The 21751-nt window shown below is 44.6% G+C and overlaps 1 protein-coding gene across 1 annotated transcript in view; it reads left to right on the top strand.

Annotated features, from left to right (window-relative positions):
- Positions 1-21751, top strand: part of ABCA12 (ATP binding cassette subfamily A member 12) — a 542556-nt gene that overhangs the window by 420400 nt on the left and 100405 nt on the right. The window contains 2 exon segments of the mRNA XM_030210844.1: positions 2955-3038; positions 11082-11175. Coding sequence (XP_030066704.1) covers positions 2955-3038; positions 11082-11175 — 178 coding nt within the window.

Consider the following 21751-nt stretch of genomic DNA (forward strand, 5'->3'; position numbering starts at 1 on the left):
ACAGCTACTAAAAAGGTCAGTGATCTCCATCTTAAAGCATATGGAGACACACTTATAGACCCCAATATGTATACTTTGGAAGAGAGATGAGAGAGAAGGAAAGAGGAGATATGATAGAGATATTTAGGTATCTCCATAGCATAAGTGCCTTTAATTGCCATAATTGTCTATGTTTCTATGTTTATGGGCTCAGGTAGGCACTTACAAAATTTGTTCTGGGTATGCGTACATAAAGTAGGTGCCCAGAATACACAGTGCCTAATTTTATGTGATATAGAGCAGAAAATGGATGGAAAAAGTTAGAAAGGCACTTATGCACATTTTAAAAAAATAAAATACACTTTATGTGAACTGATTCTTGCTGTCACCTACACACTCAAACTTACACCTGCCTTGGAGCAGGTGAACTTTGTAAAGCAGCTTTCAAGGCATAGATGCATATGTTGGCTTTACAAAATAGGTATAACATATGCACCTATGTGCCTTCACAGCCCTTTAAGCCCTTGCTATAAAATACCTATAGAGGCTGTATCAACCAACACAGAATTGTAATTGCTGTTTATTTTTATATTTGGTGTTTTGACTTTTGCTGCCTAAGCCATTTGAAGATGGGCATCTACAGAGCATATTTTTGAAGCATATGGACTTTGTGGCAGGGAAGGGGAGAGGGACCCTGTGAGACAGTCAGCCTTCTCTGATACTTGCCTTATTTAAAGTAGAAACCCCTTTCAAAACAGTCCACTCTTACTTCAGTAAGCAAGGCAGGAGCTGTGCTGACCCTCGGGGAAAGGGAAAGAGGAAATTCAGGCCCTGGGCAGGATAAACCATATGTTTGGGCTGGATTTCCAGGCTCCATAGGGGAGAGAAGTCCCAGTCAGTTCCCTTGTGTCTGGACTGGATTTCCAGGCTCCGAAAAATTGTGCTGCTCACTCTGGGCGCTGTCTATTAGCCTATTCCTTAGCCTGCTGCAACACACCCATTTTTAGGATTTGTATTTGTTTGAGACGCCTGCTATCCTCTGACTGAGGGCTAACATTCTGAACTGAGGCCTTATTATTTGTTCTCTGCTAACTCCAATGCTCTAAATGATTAAAGTGATTTCTGGGATACTGCAGTGGTAAACCACCTGCTGAACTTCTTCCTCTGTTGTACCTGAGTTTCTGCGCTGCATGCTGCCGACTCCTGGATATTGTTCCCTGACCGTCCGGCTGACCATGCTGGGCATTACCATGTCTCAATATGCCCAAATGGATGTCTATGTTTGTTCGTTTTATTTATTTATTTTCCACATGATCTTTATATTCTCAGCAGATAACATGTGCTTGAAATATCCAAATCCCAATTTTGCAAAAGCAGAAAAAGGGTATCCAACACAGCAGTATGTTCAAATAGCAAGAGGGTGTGTTTTAGGTGGGGTTAGGGAGGTCCTAAAATCAGGACATCCAACAGTGATTACCAAATGGAAGAAATGTCCAAGCCTAAAAAGGATGTCCTAAATTAGACCTGTTACAGTCACATCCAGGGTACAAACAGGTATTTTGATTGAACAGCTGACCACTGGAGGGATTAAGGCATGATAGTTCCTTAATCCCCCAATGGTTGCTGTCCCCCTCCCTCTCACCTGAAAGTAAAACTGAAAGGGGATACCAGGCTCTATGGCAGCTTCAGGTATTATGGGCATTCTTAGCAAAGCAGCAAGCAATTCTGAAGTACAGCCTGGTGGTTAGTGTTATATGCTTTAAATCAAAGGACTCAAGTTCAATTCCCACTTTAACTCTTATTTTTTATTTATTTATTTTTATTGTTAGACTTCCAGAAACAGAAAAATACTTACTGTACCTAAATATATAAGCCACCTTGCAAGTCTGAAGACTATTGAAGTGGTGTACTTTTCTGTTCCTGGAGTTCACACAATTACAAAATAAGAGTTAAAGTGGGAGTTGGACTTGGGTCCCTTGGTTTAAAATCCACTGTACTAACCACTAGGCTGCCCCTCTGCTCTGCAGGGGTGTTTGTATGGCCATTCTTCTAAGAGGGCTGCTAGACAGATGTCCTTATCCCTGGTTTTTTGCCATTCATACCCTGTTTCCCCAAAAGTAAGACATCCCCCGAAAATAAGACCTAGTAGAGGTTTTCCTGAATTTGTAGATATAAGGCCTCCCCCGAAAGTAAGACCTAGCAAATTTTTGTTTGAAAGCAGGGCCGCCAAGAGCCGGACAAGGCCGCCCCCGGGCCCCCCCCCCCCCCCACCCGAGGTTGCCGGGCCCCCCACCCCCCCCTCGCTCCCAGAACTAACCTTAAACGCCTCCTTTAACCTTCGCAGCAAGCAGCAGCAGGGCAGACCCCTCCTTCCTTCCGTGCCCCGCCCTCGCAGATGTTACATCAAGCGAGGGCGGGACACGGAAGGAAGGAGTGGCCTGCCCTGCTGCTGCTTGCTGCGAAGGTGAAAGGAGGCGTTTAAGGTTAGTTCCGGGAGCGACGGAGGGCGGGCGGGCCAACCCCGATCCAACCCCGATGTTTCCCCGAAAAATAAGACAGCCCCTGAAAATAAGACCTAGCGCATTTTGGGGGGCAAAAATTAATATAAGACAGTGTCTTATTTTCGGGGAAACACGGTATGTTAGACATTCCAGTTTGTAAAATGGCTATTCATGCTGGGCATCCATTTTATGTATTTTCAAATAGGAAATCCAGGCGCATTTCCTGTTGTAAAATATACGTAAGATAGACGTCCGTTTTGGACGCTATGAGCTGGAAATCTTTATTCTGACTTGGACGTCCTTTTGAAAATGCCCCTCTGCATTCTAATATTATATAACCACCTTCTCTGACTATAAGTAATTTGTACAATATTGCTGTTTTTCTATTGCATATACTATGTATATTTTTATAGACGATTATTGAAGCATGTTTAATCATTCCATACTTTTTTTCTCTTTCAAATTAAACTTCAGGAGCTACAGCAGCAACACTGACAATTTAATCTCTGCTATGCTTTCTTTTCCTGGAATAGAGAACATGTGTATGGACAACAGTTTGTAAGTAATTTTATTTTCATAACCTAAAATTAAATTTAAAAAATGAATCACACAAACAGTCCGTGTTATAAACTGTGAATAAAGCAAGTGCTTATGCAGTTGGGTTAGATGTACATTTACTTATTTGCATGGTTTCTTTTTCTAAATTCAAGCATGAAATGTACTAACCTAAACAGAACCCTTAGCAAATATTTGAGGTGCAGTTCACCTCCACTCTTTTGAGTTAATCTCAAATATTGAATGCTTATGAATGTCAGCTGTAGTAGAAAAAGTTATTTGAGGCCTATTCAAGGCAAGCAAGTAGTTATTTTTTAAGGGTAAAAAATATATATTCAGGCCATGAAGGAAATGGAGTCAAAATAGATACTCCACTAACATCTTCCACACTCCTCCTATTTAATGAGACATTTAATCATCTTCTGAAAGTCTCTGCACCAAAATTATATTTATGCCTATTCACAGCACTTTTTAAGTCTTCCTTTTTGCACATAATTCACATTATTTTCTCCCTGGAGAAACAATGTTAGTTTTATCCTGTAAACTTTGGTTCCTTTTATTCTGTCAGAATGCCCCAGTAGAGATCCATGGTGCAACCACACTGCAGGTATTGTGTGCAGTTCTGGTTATCCCATCTCAAAAATGATATAGCAAAACTGTAACAGGTTCAGAGAAGGGTGACAAAAATGATAAAGGAGATGGAACATCTCCCCTATGAGGAAAAGCTAAACAAATTAGGACTCTTCAGGTTAGGAAAGCGAAAGCAGAGAGGAGATATGACAAAGGCCTATAAAATCATGACCAGGGTGGAATGGGTCCACATAGAGGGGCATTTTCAAAAAGGATGTCCAAGTTTTGATGAGGACATGCTCACAAAACATCCCCATCCAGGGGCGGGGAAACCCGTATTTTCAAAACAAGATGAACGTCCATCTTTCGTTTCAATAATACGGTCAGGGATGCCCAAATCCTGAAATTTGGTCATCCTTAGAGATGGTTGTCCCTAGATTTGGTCGTTTCTGATTTTCGGTGATAATGGAAACCAAGGACGTCCATCTCAAAAACGACCAAATGCAAGCCATTTGGTCGTGGGAGGAGCCAGCATTTGTAGTGCACTGGTCCCCCTGACATGCCAGGACACCAACCGGGCACCCTAGGGGGCACTGCAGTGGACTTCATAAATTGCTCCCAGGTACATAGCTCCCTTACCATGTGTGCTGAGCTCCCCAACCCCCCCACTAAAACCCACTGCCCACAACTGTACACCACTACCATAGCCTTTACGGGTGAAGGGGGCACCTAGATGTGGGTACAGTGGGTTTGTGGTGGGTGTTGGAGGGCTCACTGTTTCCTCCACAAACATAACAGGTGGGGGGGATGGGCCTGGGTCCACCTGCCTGAAGTGCACTGCACCCACTAAAACTGCTCCAGGGACCTGCATACTGCTGTGATGGAGCTGAGTATGACATCTGAGGCTGGCATAGAGGCTGGCAATCAATATTTTTAAAGATGTTTTTTGAGGGTGGGAGGAGGTTAGTGACCACTGGGGGAGTAAGGGGAGGTCATCCCTGATTCTCTCTGGTGGTCATCTAGTCATTTCGGGCACCTTTTTGTGCCTTGGTCATAAGACAAACACGACCAGGTAAAGTCGTCCAAGTGTTCATCAGGGACATCCTTGTTTTTTTAGATTATGGGTTGAGGACGTCCTAGTGTTAGGCATGCCCAAGTTCTGCCTTCGCTACACCTCCAATATGTCATTGTTACTGTATAGGGATTCCTCAACAAAAAAGACTGAATAGAGTTCTGAAGTATCACTGTCAAATTTGTCTAATAATGTAATTACATGACTGGAATCACAATTGTATGCTTTGATTACCTTAATATTCCATCATAGAGATTTTCAACATTGATTACTACTGTTTGTTTTTTTATAATATATGGATACATTACCATTGTGATTGTGTGATTGACCTGGTATCACATTTATAGCATTTATGCATGTTTTTTATGTGATGGTCTTTCATTTTTTATATTTGGCATGCAATTTTAATTTTATTATTATTTGTATTTTTCTATTTGTGTCTTTTCATATGTGCAGACCCCTGACACAGGCAATAGCCAAAACATGGGCCATGTCGGGTTCTTCAGTAAAATCTGCTTCCTCAGAAGTTTTGCTCTGTCTGTTGTTCCATCTATGGCCTTCTACACCTTTATTGCCTCACTTTTATTGTTTGTGTTGCTGTTTCCCTCCAGTCTGCTTGTTTAGAAAAACAATGAGGCAAATAGGCCCTAAGAGCAAAGTCAAATAGTTTTTAAAAAATTTCAATGGATTTGGCAAATCTTGGTCTCCTCTGAGCAGTTCTCTGTACTTCTAACTCATACATCTTTCACACCTCTTCACAGACTGGACAGTTGAAAAAAAAATCCTCTTACTCCTCTTTATGTTGCCTTTATTCTTGTTTAAGTCAGTCAGTAGCCTGTCTCCTCTTTAATATACCTCCAGTGGTATACTTTAGCTTTTGGGCATGGCTGTGCCCGGTTCTTTAGTACTCTCACTCTCTCTTAATAAGCAAACAGATCCCCTGTGCTCCAATTCAATCCCATTTCAATCCATTTTCTCACTGCTTGATGGCTGTCTGTTCCCCAGTGCTGTTGTTTCTCTTAGAAAAGGCAGATTGTTTTTAACACCCAAGAGTTGGACCCAACCTAATGTCTCTGTAAGGTATCAGCACTTACTAAGTCCAGTTTATACGAGAGGAGTTCCATCCCGTTCATCATTTTGGTCACTCTTCTTTGAACCTTTTCTAATTCTACTATATCTTTTTAGAGATACAGTGATCAGAATTGAACTCAATACTCAAGGTGAGGTCGCACCATTGAGTGATACAGAAGCATTATAATATTCTTGGTCTTATTTTGAATTCCTTTCCTAATAATTCCTAGCATTCTGTTTGCTTTTTTGGCCGCCGCGGAGCACTGGACAGATTTATATTACCTACATTGACACCTAGATCGTTTTCTTGAGTGCTGACTCCTAAAGTGAACCCTAACATAAGTTAACTATGATTTGGGTTATTCTTCCCAATGTGAATCACTTTGTATTTGTCCACATTAAATTTCATCTGCCATTTGGATGCTCAGTCTACCACTTTCCTAAGGTCCTTCTGAAATTTTTCACAATCTACATGCAGGGCCGGTCAAACCCAGTAAGCGGGGTAAGCGCCGCAGGGGGGCGCCTGCCTTCAAGGGCGCTGCTGCGCTGCCATACCGCGCCATCCTTGGTGCTTTAAATCTTTAATTTACCTCCGTTCCAGCAGCCGCATCATTTGAAAGCCCTGCCCCGTCTCTAGCCTTCCCTCCCTTCATGAGTTCGTTCCGCAGTCCCGCCTTCTGATGTCATTTCCTCGAGGGCGGGACTGCAGAACGAACTCACAAAGGGAGGGAAGGCTAGATACGGGGCAAGGCTTTCAAATGACGTGGCTGTTGGAACGGAGGTAAATTAAAGATTTAAAGCACCAAGAGCGGCGGGGGATGGAGGTGAAGGAGAATCGCTGGACAGGGGCAGGGTGGGAGAAGAGAGAAAGGAGATGCTGGGGGGGCGGGGGGCACGCGGGTGCCGGAGGGGGGGTGCGCGGGCGCCAACTCATAGTCTGCAGGGGGGCGCCAGAGACCCTAGGACCGGCCCTGTCCACATGTGTTTTGACAACTTTGAATAGTTTTGTGTCATCTGCAAATTTAATCACCTCACTCATTATTCTGATTTCCAGATCATTTTATATATACCAAATAGCACCAGATTCCTGTGGCACTCCACTATTTACACTCCTCCTTTGAGAAAAATGGACATTTAACTCTACCCTCTGTTTCTGTCCAATAACCAATTCCTAATCCATAGAAGGACATTGCGTCCTATCCCATCACTTTTTAATTTTCTCAAGAATCTTTCATGAGGAACTTTGCCAAAAGCTTTCTGAAAATCTAGATACACTACATCAACCCTCTCACCTTAATCCATATGTTTATTCACACCTTCAAAGAAATGAAGCAGATTGGTAAGGCAAGACTTCCTTTGGCCTAACCCGTGTTGACTCTGTCCATTAAACCATGTTTGTCAATGTGTTCTACAGTGTTGTATAATAAGTAAGTAAATGTAACTAGTTACTATCTATATAAATAAATCCCACCTTGAACGTTCTGAAACTCCCTCCAACTGTGGCAGTGAAGTCCTGAACTGCTGTAGTCCTCCTGGCTATTCGGACTACTCACCACCGCCCTCAGCCACGCCCCTTCTGCGACCTACGCCACGCCCCAACTGGACATAAAAAGCACCATGAACGTTCTGAACCACACTTTGAAGCTTCAAAAGTTTGTATGTTCGAAGCTCTGTAACCACTTTTAACCACAGTACATCTGGGCGCCGCCATGATCTGAAACGAGCGTCACAGCTGCAACACACCAATAGGAATACAACAAGGGAGGAGCGTCTGAGGCGAAGGCGTCAGTCGCCGTTGCCACGCAACGGAATGCAATCACGCGTCATGCACCTATCAAACAACTCAAACAAAAGAAGGGGCGGACCTACGGCTCGCACAGCACGAGACTGCCGCCCAGCTGAGGAGAATACCGCTGCCCTGACAGTGCTATCCTGCAGAACCTGCCGCTCCGAACTGCCATCCGAACCCGCACCAACAAACAAAAAAAGTGAACAGACAGCCTCCAGCAGCCTTCGGGATACACACTAACAAAAAAAAAAAAAACCCCCGTGAAGAAACAGCCTCCAGCAGCCTTCGGGACACACACTAACCCAAAAAAAAAAAAACCCCCGTGAAGAAACAGCCTCCAGCAGCCTTCGGGACACACACTAACCCCAAAAAAAAAAACCCCCCGTGAAGAAACAGCCTCCAGCAGCCTTCGGGACACACACTAACCCCCCCCCAAAAAAAAACGTGAAGAAACAGCCTCCAGCAGCCTTCGGGACACACACTAATCAAAAAAAAAAAAAAAACCTGAAGAAACAGCCTCCAGCAGCCTTCGGGACACACACTAACCCCCCCCCCCAAAAAAAAACGTGAAGAAACAGCCTCCAGCAGCCTTCGGGACACACACTAATCCAAAAAAAAAAAAAAACGTGAAGAAACAGCCTCCAGCAGCCTTCGGGACACACACTAACCCCCCCCAAAAAAAAACGTGAAGAAACAGCCTCCAGCAGCCTTCGGGACACACACTAATCCAAAAAAAAAAAAAAAAACCTGAAGAAACAGCCTCCAGCAGCCTTCGGGACACACACTAACCCCCCAAAAAAAAAAAACCTGAAGAAACAGCCTCCAGCAGCCTTCGGGACACACACTAACAAAACAAACAAAAAAAAAAGGTGAATAAACAGCCTCCAGCCGCCTCAACAGGGGACTTCACAAAAACTGAAAGCAGGAAGATAAAACCAACTGCAGTCTTCTCTGGACGAGGTTCACAGCCGCCCTGAACCGCCCTGATACTGCAGCAGTAACAACAGGGCAAGCTGGATGAGGTTCACTTTAAGGGAGGGGGCATGGAACTTGAAGGGGAGACAGACAAACACATGGAGAGGGGGTGAGAGAACAGAATGGGAGGGAAGGGGAGAGGAAAAATTATGCAGATGGAGGGCATAAAGAGAGCACAATCCCAGGATAAAAGAAATAATTCAAAACAGAGACACAGGGGGGGGGGGCACCCTTACATTGCCACTCACAGGAGGGAAGGGGGGAAAACTAACAGAAAGGGGGCGACTGCACTTCACACAGAAGGAGGGGGCCGTGCACACATACACACAGTCTTTCACTCTCTGTGTCACTGTGACACACACTCTCTCGAACACACACACACACACACTCTGTCTCACTGTCACACCCACATTCTCACACAGGCATACACAAAACTCCTTTTTGTTTTCTTTTGTTTATACTTGCACAGCTGATAGCTGCTCGCTGCCTGCCGTGCCCCTCTTCCTTTTTACAAACATTATGCCACTTTTCCTCTTTTTCCCTCTTTTCTTTCTCTAAAAACATGACAAGGGGGTTGGAACAGGAGGTCCTGCACAGCTCTCTCCACTGTTGCCACAGGCTAAGCAACAGTTCAGGCACAAGGAGGGGAGGATGAGGGCCACAACAGGTACACAGACCACAGATGGAGGCGGAGGAGGGGGTCCTGACAGCACAGGTGAAGGGGGGAGGGGCGACCCACAGCCCTGAGAGAAGGGCTGTAGGGAGACCTGAAAGGAGGGGGGGAGACTGACCAGACAGGGAGATGAGGGGTTCTGCGACAACACAGTGGCAGACGCAGACGGAGGGGGGTCCTTCCAGCCAACATAGGGAGGGGGGGGGATGTATCTCCGTCACACACACTATCTCTCACACACACTCTCTCTCTCTCTCACACACTGACTGTCTCTCTCACTCTCTAACACTGTCTACAACACACACTATGTCTCACACTCGATCACATTCACTCTCTATGTGTCACACAGTCACTGTCAAACACTCTATCACTCTCATACACTCTCGCTCTCGCTCACATACCCACTCAAACACACTGTCAATCTCACACACACACTCTCTAACAGACACACTTGCAGCCACACACATTCAATCTGTCTCTCTCACAAAGTCACTCTCACACACACACTCTCTCAAACATACACACTCCGAGGAAAACCTTGCTAGCGCCCGAAGGCTGCTGGAGGCTGTTTCTTCACGTTTTTTTTTTTTTTTTGGATTAGTGTGTGTCCCGAAGGCTGCTGGAGGCTGTTTCTTCACGTTTTTTTTTGGGGGGGGGGGGGGTTAGTGTGTGTCCCGAAGGCTGCTGGAGGCTGTTTCTTCAGGTTTTTTTTTTTTTTTTGATTAGTGTGTGTCCCGAAGGCTGCTGGAGGCTGTTTCTTCACGTTTTTTTTTTTTTTTGGGGGTTAGTGTGTGTCCCGAAGGCTGCTGGAGGCTGTTTCTTCACGGGGGTTTTTTTTTTGGGTTAGTGTGTGTCCCGAAGGCTGCTGGAGGCTGTTTCTTCACGGGGGTTTTTTTTTTTTTGTTAGTGTGTATCCCGAAGGCTACTGGAGGCTGTCTGTTCACTTTTTTTGTTTGTTGGTGCGGGTTCGGATGGCAGTTCGGAGCGGCAGGTTCTGCAGGATAGCACTGTCAGGGCAGCGGTATTCTCCTCAGCTGGGCGGCAGTCTCGTGCTGTGCGAGCCGTAGGTCCGCCCCTTCTTTTGTTTGAGTTGTTTGATAGGTGCATGACGCGTGATTGCATTCCGTTGCGTGGCAACGGCGACTGACGCCTTCGCCTCAGACGCTCCTCCCTTGTTGTATTCCTATTGGTGTGTTGCAGCTGTGACGCTCGTTTCAGATCATGGCGGCGCCCAGATGTACTGTGGTTAAAAGTGGTTACAGAGCTTCGAACATACAAACTTTTGAAGCTTCAAAGTGTGGTTCAGAACGTTCATGGTGCTTTTATGTCCAGTTGGGGCGTGGCGTAGGTCGCAGAAGGGGCGTGGCTGAGGGCGGTGGTGAGTAGTCCGAATAGCCAGGAGGACTACAGCAGTTCAGGACTTCACTGCCACAGTTGGAGGGAGTTTCAGAACGTTCAAGGTGGGATTTATTTATATAGATGATGATAAAGCATTCTTTGCTATAAGGAAGTCAAGTGTTTCAGACAGACTTTGATCAGTACCTGCAGACCTAGTTAAAAGTCATCAGTAATATTGCAGCCTGTCCTGATTTGAAGGAACTTTTTGCATGTTTTTGCTTTTTATTATTACATAGCTCATATTGTAGTAAAATAGCATGAACTAAGGTAAAATAACACATGGTTTTGCCATTTAACCTACATTATTTGGCAAAGATTGTATGTTATTCTCTAAACACATTAGTAACTACCCCCTTGTTTATGGGCTTGTGCTTGGGATTTTAAAAGCTGACTTGGTTTTGTGAATAGCTCCCCAGAGGTATTTTATATTAATTATTCAGTAGGTTTTGACCAATTTAAATATGTTTTTATGTGTTTACATCTTTTTCTAAAACCCAGATCATGTTTATCAAATAATAATCTTGATAAATGGAGAGTTGATGGAAATCAGACAGCTCTTTATGGTACCTGCAACTGTTCAACTGGATCTCAGGTAAAGTAAATAAAATCCAACTAAGTGATACTGGTTCCTAAATGTTTAGTAAACCTCATTAAAAGTTGCACTGAAAGCCGAATGCTATTTATATAGTTATAATGATGGCTGAAAGAGGCTTATCCAGTTTAATTAAAAAAAGAGCAGGTAACAGAACTAGCAGAGAGGTACCCTGATGTGATTGCTATGCCTGCACATCTTCGACTGCAACTGACCATATATCATGCCCCTCAGCATTCTCCAGGGTATCTCTTTTCTCTGTGACATATTCAACTAGAGATAACCAGATAGGAGATGCTCCAACCTGATTATCTCCTGCTAAATGGGTTATCTCTGGATATTCAGAGGCACGTAATTGGATAGTACCATTGAAAATCCAAAAGACTGCTGTGGTACTATGCAGTTAGTGCTGAGGGGGTCCTGGGGGGGCGGAGTCATTGCAGAGCTGGGAGTTGTCTGGGCATCACCAATATTCAGCAGCGGCACCCAGATAACTATCCAGTTAAAGTTTGTCCTAAGTTAACCAGGTAGCTCTCCGAGTATTGCTGTTGAATGTCGGTGGTACCGGAGTAAGTCCCGGTAGGCTGCAGGCTTAATATCACCCCCTCTGATTTTTATATTTACTAACTCTTTATTCAAATATTTTGCAATACTTATAGAACTGTAGAATTTGATACTAAGCAGTGGTGACAAGAACATTAGAATGAGGATAAAGCCCTCAGCTGTTTCTTGCAGTAGGCACTGATCAGAAGATAAAGGCTTTATCTTCTGATCAGTGTCTACTTAATACAATACAAATGTAAACTATTTTCATAAAGTGTGAGTGGAGGAAAGGGTTTTTCTTTTAATGGTTCACAAGCATTATTTTAAAAAGGAACCTGCGAAGAAGAATATATTGAATAGTTTGGTAAGGGAAGAACATAAGAGTTCAGGTGAAAAATGATCTTACATTACTAGTATCAGCTGCTTTTTGGTGTTGCATATAAAACAAGTCAATGATCTGTTTAATACTTTCTAATGTATAAGTGTTCACATTTCTAGAAACAAGTTGAAAATGGCACACGTCTATTGTGACAAAATGGAGTATTACCCCTTCCTCTGATTGTAAACTCGTGTATATCTGTTGCGGTACTGGGTTTGAAAAGACACGGTACATTATGTCTCAGGGTGATATGTATGTATGTATGTGTCCTTGTATGTGGATATGGGTGTAGGTGTGTCTGTGTGTGTGCCCTTTGTATGTCTTGTGTCTAATGGGGCTCATTTTCAAATCACTTAGACATACAAAGTTTCGTAGAAACCTATGGAACTTTCTAAGTCTAAATGCTTTGAAAATACGCCTCTTTGTCTCTTTCTATGTGTCTTTGTGCCTATGCATACAGATGAACAGACAGACTGATGGGTGAAGACTCTCAAAGGGGCCCTTTTAATAAGCTGAGGTAAAAAGTGGCCTGCTGCAGTGTAGTTGTATGTATTAGGCACATGCTGGGCCAGTTTTTACCGCATCTGCCAAAAAGGGCTTTTTAATGGGAAAAGGGCATGTGGTAAAACTGTAACCAGTGCGTGTCTAAAACTGGCTTGAGCCCTTAACGCCACCCATTGATCTAACACTAAGGGCTCACATGCTACACGGTAACTGGTTGGCGTGCACCAACTGCTGATTACTGCTGGAAATGGTGCACGTGGGAGGAAATAAATAAATATTTCATCTAGGCATTATGGGCGTACACAAAATCTGAAATTACCACCAAGGAGACACGCTAGCCTGGCAGTACTCATTCGGGCGCAGGCTGCACATGCGTAAAATCTACCGTGGCTTAGTAAAAGGGCCCCAAAGAGGGTTATCACTTGGGCAGAATGCACCTAAAAATGCAGATTCACTCAGCGGCGTACCAAGGGCAGGGCGGTGGGGGCAGTCCACTCCGAGTGCACGCCACTGGAGGGGTGCAGAGAGCAGCCACGCGCCTTTCAGCTCTGCTGGTTCCCTGCTCCCTCTGCCCTGGAACAGGTTACTTCCTGTTCCGGGGCAGAGGGAGCAGGGAGCCAGCGGAGCTGAGAGCCGCACGGCTGCTCCCAGCAGCCAAGAATGCACCTGGGGGGGGGTTGTGATGCGCTGGGGGGGTGTCATTGCGCCAGGAGGGGGGTCGTGCTGCACCTGGGGGAGGGTGCGCATCGGCGATCTGCCCTGGGTGGTAGCCGACCTAGGATCGTCACTGGATTCACTAATGGTGTGGAGAATGAACTACTTTCTCAGTCCCAGAGATTCAGCATGTGCAAATGGGCCCTAAAAAATGTACAGCACACTAAGTGATCCTTATACTAAACTTAAGCAGTTACCCCCGAATTCTAAATATGGCGCCTTGAGTTAACGTGCACAAATCTGGGCGTATTCTGATTTGTGCATGCAACTTAAGTTGATAACGAGCCAAACAACGCCGATAATTGGATGCTAACAAGCAATGATCAGCACTTATTGGTTATAAATATAATTTACACATGCTACTCGCTAAGCATATTCTATAATGTAGTCTGTGTTAAATTCTACTGTGCAGATCCAAAAAGGGGGTGTGGCTATTGGAGGAGCATGGGCAGATCATGGGCATTCCAAAAATGTATATGCAATGTAATAGAATAACCTGCTTTGTGCCTAAAGTTAGGCATGGGTATTTACACTAGGTTTTCATTAGCGTAAATGGCTGCACCTAAATTCTAGTAACATGGATGGATTTAGGTGTATTTACTGACTTTTTAGGTGACATATATAGTAATAGGCCCTTAACATGCAAATTAGGGCATGTTAGCATGCTTCTGCAGTAGCACTTAGCTACAGTAAAGCATGATAGTTTTCACAGGCTAATTTGTGCATTAACTACATATTGTGATAGGGACAGGAACTAGGCATGGAGAGAGAATGGGCATGGACTACATAATGTGTGCATGTGGTAATTAATGCATGCTAATTTCCGTTTGTGCAGTTCACGCAGCTTCACTTAGCGCTATGTGCAGCTGTGCTAATTGCGACTATGTACACTAATGCACATCCATGTGTTAATTTTAGAGGACATGCAAGGCACGCACCCAACAATTTATCATGCAGGCTTTGCAAATAACGTGAACTGATTTAACACACTCTAGTAAAAGACTCTATAAATCAATTTAGCGCACATTAACCTGTGAATTAATATGTTAGGTCAATTAGAGCATGTTAAAAAGTCCTAAAGCACATTTTAAAAATTGTCATTAAAATAACATGTATGAAGTGAACTGAAAATAGTGGGAAAAAAATGTCCAAATGGACCAAAAATGTTTGCTCTGTGAACAGATGTGGTCTCCGGGATTGAGGCACATTTGTAACAGGAAAGAAGCATAGAAAATGCTGAACTGTATCTGACTGCTGTGTTTTTTGCACATGGCCTCATATTTCTGCCCTGCTTTGCAACACTTGCTGACGTATACAAATGAGGCCCCACAATTAGTCCTTGCACATAGCTTTGCATCCCCCACTTTTCCCATGAGCCACCCCTTTCCAATGCCTTTGTATGGCAGAAAGCAAACAATTTCATTTGCATTCCAGTGGTCTATGTTCATAAGAACATTATGGGCCCTGTTTACTAAGCCGCATTATAGGCGCGTTAAGCATGTTTGACGCACGTTAACCGTGTAAACGCCTACAATATCCCTGTAGGCATCTACACAGTACATGCACTATTTGTAGGTGCGTTAAAAACGCTAACACAGCTTAGTAAACAGGGCCCTATGTGTTTGAGATTTTGAAAAAAATACATTTTATAGAAGCCCATCTTTTTAGTTGTAACATTCTTCCAAAGCTACATCTAATCAAGGTATCTGAATTTGACTCTTGCCCCCTTCAGCCTTTACTTTATTTTCATACTTTGGATAGAGCAATTAGCAGCATTTAGAGAGATTCAGCCTTTATCCTATTTGCAATGTCCATTCATTGCAGATAACTAGTTATTAGTGAGCCATTACTCAGGTAAAAATTATAGCTGTCAGTATGAATTTAGTTTTGAGACATTCTTGAGGTTTTTTTTGTTGAAAGTATGGTATCATTAATGAAATATTAATATATAACACCAGAACAATACTATTTGCAGGACTGCAATTTTGTCATTGTATATATCAGAAAAAAAACTAAATGCTGGTTATAGTAGAAATGTCAAGTCACTGAGTTCAGAAAAAAAAAAAGACCCAAAGCATGTTGTGTAGCCAATCCACCCCCTCCTCCCTTTTTAGTCTGTATGCCTTAACAAAACCTAAATTAAAAACTATAATTATTGTGGGATTATTCTACCATTAGAAAAAGTTTCAATAAGATCAACTTAAAGAAATGTCTCCATTGAAATACATGATGCCAGATAGTAACTTTAACTTAAAAAGTTATTCAAAGCTTCCTTTCAGTAAACATGAATGACACTGCCCTGATGGTGGTACACATATCTTTCTGATAAGTCCATCAGACAATAAGAGTGCAAAGGTTTTCATAGCATTTGCCAATACTAAATCACAGAAAAACATGCCCCTCCCCCCTCACGATATTTGGCCAGCAGCAGGCTGTGTTTTTGCTGTCCGCCACTGGCATAAAACCTGGATATTCAGTGCCTGGCCATTTCCAGTGAAAGCCATTGAATATCCAGATTTTTTAACTACTAAAAAGTTAACCAGTTATGCTGATATTTAGTGTTAACTGTATAACATTTTAGCAGTTAAAGATAAGACAACTATTTATGCTGTCCTATTTGACCACTTAACTTACCCAGTTAGGTGCTGAATATTGGCGCTTAACCTGATGTCAGTTCATATAGCGAGTTAGGTGCTAGGTGCTACCCAGCAATATTTAGCCAGTTATCTTCCACTGAATATTAATAGTTAGGTGCTGATATGCTATTTAATCGGTCAGCGGCCGTGTCTGGCCGGTTATATATCAAATGGATGATTAATTTCAATTTAAGAACATTTTAATTTAGAAATGATTTTTTTCTCTTTTCAACACTCCATTTTGAGCATATTGAAGGGGAGAGAGAGAGAGGAGACCTGTAAGGATCAAATTGCAGTAATCTAAGTGGGAGGTGATGAGAGTGTGGATAAGGATTTGGGTATTGTGCTCTGAAAGGAAGGGGTGAATTTTGGTGATGTTATATAGAAGAAACAATATTTCATTTATTTTTTTATTTGGATTTTGCTCACGCCTTTTTCAGTAGTAGCTCAAGGTGAGTTACATTCAGGTACACTGGATATTTCTCTGTCCCAGGAGGGCTCACAATCCAAGTTTGTGCCTGAGGCAATGGAGGGTTAAGTGACTTGCCCAAGATCACAAGGAGCAGCAGCGGGATTTGAACAGGCCACCTCTGGATTGCAAGACTGGTGCTCTAACCACTAGAATATGTTTTACCAGTCTGTTGGATATGTACAGAGAAAGAGAGAGAGAGAGAGAGTGGAGTTAAAGATGATCCCAAGATTGGGAGCTAAAGAGATGGAGGATGAGACTGGTATCCACAGAAATAGAGAATGGCTGATGAGGAGAGGTGGGATAAGTTCAATCTTGATTGTGTTCAGTTTCAGATGATGGTGGGATATTCAGGCATCGACACACACAGAAGAACAAAAAAAACTCTGCATAGGTAAACTCAGGTACACAAGCACAGCAGGGGTGACACAAAGGATGATGCAGAATAAAAACATCCAATGGACTAGAAAAGTTCACATCAGAAGCTTTGTTCAAATAAAATGGACATGACATGAAATCGTGTTGCTTCCAGAGTTCCTGTACATTGTTGTAAAATGGTAAATAGCACTCTGAGGGTAACAAAAGATCACCAAAACAATGTGTTCTAGAAGTTGGAGCGCTGTCTGTCAGCTGATAAGCTGTGTGTCAGCGCTCCAACTTTTAGAACACATTGTTTTGGTGATTCGTCTTTTGTTACCCTCAGAGTTCTATCTACCATTTTGCAACAACGTACAGGGACTCCTGAAGCAGGACTCTGTGGCCGAAACACAATTTTGTGTGGAATGTACCGGGGATAGTCAGGCAGCAATGTTAGGTAAACAGACTGAGAACTGGGCCTGGATTCCTGGTGAAATTTCTGGTGTGGAAAGGTAGATCTTGGAGTCATCAGCATAAAGATGGTACTGAAAGCCATGGGAGGAGATCAGAGTACCAGTGGAATAGGTATAGAAAGAGAAGAGAAAAGGTCCAAAGATAGCCCTGAGATACACTGACTGATAGTGTGATAGTAGTGGAGGAGGATCCACCAGAGCATACAGTAAAAGTGCAATGGAAGAGATAAGAATAACCCCCACCTCAATATTCAAAGCTGTTTAACTGTCCAGACATGGCTGCTGACCAGTTAAATAGCATATTGGTGCCTAACCACTAATATTCAGTGGGAGATAACCGGTTATTGCCTAGGGCACAACTGGCTATATTGTGCGACTTATCCAGTTAGGTGCCGATATTCAGTGGCTATCTGGATAAGCATAGCAGTCAAATAGGACTGCATAAATAGCTGTCTTATCTTTAACCACTAAAAATTTAACCGGTTAGTGCTGTATATCAACATAACCAGTTAACTTTTTAGCAGTTAAAAAAAAACATAGATATTAAATGCTGGTTGATGGAAACGGCCCTGCATTGAATATCCGGATTTCATGCCAGTGGCAGACGTAAAACCGCTGCTTGCCACCAGCTGAATATCGGGCCCAAAATTAAGAGAGAACATAGCCCCAAATGCCACATGAGGACAGTATATCAAGGAGTAGTTGGTGGTCAAAAGTGTTAAACACAGTAGACCAGGTCAAGAAAGAGCAGGATTGAGTAAAGCCTTTGGATCTGGCCAGAAACAGGTCACAGGAGACTTTGGCAAGGGCAGTTTCTAAAGAATGTAGAGGGTAAAAACCAGATTGTAGTGGATCACAAATTTCTTGAGATAAAAGTAAGTTAAGACAGCAGAAGTGAACAGCATGTTCAAGTAGCTTGGATAAGAAAGGGAGGAGGGAGATGGGATGGTGGAAGGGTAGATAGGCTCTGATGAAGGTTTTTTTGAGAAGTAATGTACTGCAGTCGGCGCCCCCCCCCCCCCCCCTGGCCAATCCTGTGGCATGCGGTCAAAGGGAAGGTAGGCTCTTCGGAGCCACAGTGGTGGCCTGCTTCGAGGGTCTCCGATCTCGAGGGGCTTTTTTGTACTGTTGATACTTATTAGATTTGCTATTATATTTGTAGGTCGAGCCATACTTAGTTGCAGGGTATGGCTTACGGTAACCAAATCTGTTCCTCGATGAATTATATGAAGAGCTAAAAAAAGATCGTTGAGCCGAAGAACGTGACTGATTGAAGTTGTCGTCCTCCAGGGTGTCAAGCGTGGAAAAATCCTGCTTGATGTTCTCAATTATGTCCTTGACCTTGTCCCCAAAGAGGTTGTCGCCTAAGCAGGGGGCATCTGCCACTCTGTTGTGAACATCCTCGCGGAGACCAGATGCTTTCAACCAAGCCAACCATCGTGTAGAAATACCTACTGTGGCCCCTCTCACAGACGTGTCGTAAGAGTCATGGGCGGCACGGATCAGATTCGTGGCATACTCATCAAGATGATGCAGAGATGGTTGCAGCTGAGCCTGAATGGAAGCTGGCAAGGAATCCACAACCTTGGTCAGAGTCTCAAGGATAGTGAATTGGTACTCTGCGTAGTGAAACATATGCAGGCCTATACGCGCATTCAACATCGTATTTTGATACATGCGCTTCCCCAATAAGTCCATAAGTTTCATGACCTTAGTGGGGGGAAAGTTGGAATGATCCCTGGAGCTTTTGTGCTTCCGCATAGCCGAGCAGACCACAATGGATTGATGAGACAATTGTGGTTTGCCAAAGCCAAACGCCTCCTGCACTTTGTACTTAGTGTCGAGACTCTTTTTTGTAGGGGCTGCGGTAAAAGGCGTGGACCATATCGCCCTATGCTGTTCCGCCAAGACATCATGCAAAGGTAGAGCAATTATTTCTTTTGGTGCCTCCTTGTAGCGAAGTGCTTGTAACTTTTTAGACCTTGGGTCTGGCTGAAATGTGGAATGGATGCCCAACGCCGTCGCCAGACGATGCAGAAAATTCGAGTAAGAGACATCTTCGGGCTGAGATGTCCTGGAAGGCTGTGTTGGAGAAGGGTCAGACAGCAATCCCGGCGTGTCTGCTCCTTGATCTGAAGGACCGGCTGGAGAGGACGGTTTGGATGGTGGCTGCGAATGCAGGATATGACAGGAGGAATGACAGTAGAGGAGATATAGCTGAGTAGATAGGTAGGAGTGTGATCAGAGGAATAAGTAGTAAGTTTGAAGGAGGAGACGAAATGTGCAGTTTGATCTGTGATTTCAGAAAATGAAGAAAAGGTTTTGAATCCTGTCATGGAAGTGAATGGCCATTGTCTGGGCAGAAAGTGAAGGGGGTGGAGGTGCAGGCACTTTGAGGAGGGAGTTCCTTGTGGCAAAAAGGTGACAAGGGTTAGAGGCAAGACTTTGTGAAAGGAATAAAGTAGTCTTGCTTAGCAAGTGCAAGAGCAGACTGGAAGGAGGTCAGCAAGAATTTGAAATGTACGAAGTCAGCATGGGCATGGAATTTTTAGCCAAAGGCACTCAGTAACATAGGCACAGGAATATAGGTAGCAAATTCTGGCCGTCAGCCAAAGCTGGGGTTTGGTATGCCTCAGTGGCGTTCCTAGGGGGGCTGACACCCGGGGCGGATCGCCGATGCGCCCCACCCCCTGGGTGCAGCGCCCCCCAGATGCAACGTGACCCCCCAGGTGAAAGGACACCCCCACCCGCAAAAGAACCCCCCCCCCTGGTGCACGTCGCTGGGGGGGGGGGGGTGCCGCGCGCGCCTGTCCTTCGTTCGTTCCATGCTTCCTCTGCCCCAGAACAGGAACCTGTTCCGGGGCAGAGGGAGCATGGAACGAATGAAGGACAGGTGCGTGCGGCAAACCCCCCAGCTGCGTGCACCCGGGGCGGACCGCACCGACCGCCCCCCCCCCCCAGGAACGCCACTGGTATGCCTTACAAAACAGGGAATGCAAGGAGTGAGAGTGTGTCCAGAACAGAGGAGAAAATAGTATTATAGAAAGAGACAGCTTTATTTGTAGACTTGAATAACGTGGAGGTGCATAATCGAACAGGGCTGGCCATCTATAAGGGTGGCCATCTCTAATGACAGCCCCGTCAAGCGGCGTACCCGAATGTATTATCAAAACAAGATGGCCGGGGTTGGGGCTGGCCAAATCTCAACATTTGGGCCGCCCTTAGAGATCGCCGGCGTTAGAGATGGCCGCCATTAGTTTTCGCCAATAATGGAAACTAATGGCGGCCATCTCAAACCCAGCCAAATCCAAGCCATTTGGTCATGGGAAGAGCCAGCATTTGTAGTACACTGGTCCTCCTCACATGCCAGGACACCAACCGAGCACCCTAGGGGGTACTGCAGTGGACTTCATAAATTGCTCCCAGGTGCATAGCTCCCTTACCTTGGGTGCTGAGCCCCCCAAATCCCCCCCAAACCCACTCCCCACAACTTTACACCACTACCACAGCCCTTAGGGATGAAGGGGGCACCTAGATGTGGGTACAGTGGGTTTTGGGGGGGGGGGGTTTCGAGGGCTCCCATTTACCACCACAAGTGTAACAGGTAGGGGGGGATGGGCCTGGGTCTGCCTGCCTGAAGTGAACTGCACCCACTAAAAACTGCTCCAGGACCTGCATACTGCTGTGATGGAGCTGGGTATGACATTTGAGGCTGGCATAGAGGCTGGCAAAAAATGTTTTTTAATTTGTTCTTTTTGGGTGGGAGGGGGTTGGTGACCACTGGGGGTGTAAGAGGAGGAGATCCCCGATTCCCTCCGGTGGTCATCTGGTCAGTTTGGGCACCTTTTCGAGGCTTGGTCGTGAACAAAAAGGGACCAAGTAAGGTCGGCCAAATGCTCGTCAGGGCCGGCCTTCTTTTTTCCATTATCGGCCGAGGATGGCCATCTCTTAACCACGCCCCGTCCCGCCTTCGGTACACTGCCGACACGCCCCCTTGAACTTTGGCTGGCCCTGCGACGGAAAGCAGTTGAAGCCAGCCAAAATCGGCTTTCAATTATACCAATTTGGCCAGCATTAGGAGAAGGCCGCCCATCTCCTGATTTGTTTTGGAAGATGGCCGCCCTTCTCCTTTGAAAATAAGCAGGATAGTGGATTAGAGAAAAGGTGAAACAGTGTTAGAGAGAGTGCAAGGGTCAATAGCCTGAAGATTATAAAGAGGCTTATTTTCGAAAGAGAAAAACGCCCAAATTCCGACCTAAATCGGGAGATGGACGTCTTTCTCTTGTGGGTGCCCAAATCGGTATAATCGAAAGCCGATTTTGGGCGTTTCCAACTACACTCCGTCGGCCGAGCATGAGCAGAGATGTGCATGCTCGGCCGATAATGGAAAAAAGAAGGGCGTTTTCAGAGAGAATTTAGGTCACTTTTATTGGACCCGTTTTTTTCACGAACAGGTCTCAAAAAAGTGCCCTAAATGACCAGATGACCACCGGAGGGAACC

Source organism: Microcaecilia unicolor, chromosome 7 (assembly GCF_901765095.1).
Source record: "Microcaecilia unicolor chromosome 7, aMicUni1.1, whole genome shotgun sequence".
Classification (NCBI taxonomy): Eukaryota; Metazoa; Chordata; class Amphibia; order Gymnophiona; family Siphonopidae; genus Microcaecilia; species Microcaecilia unicolor.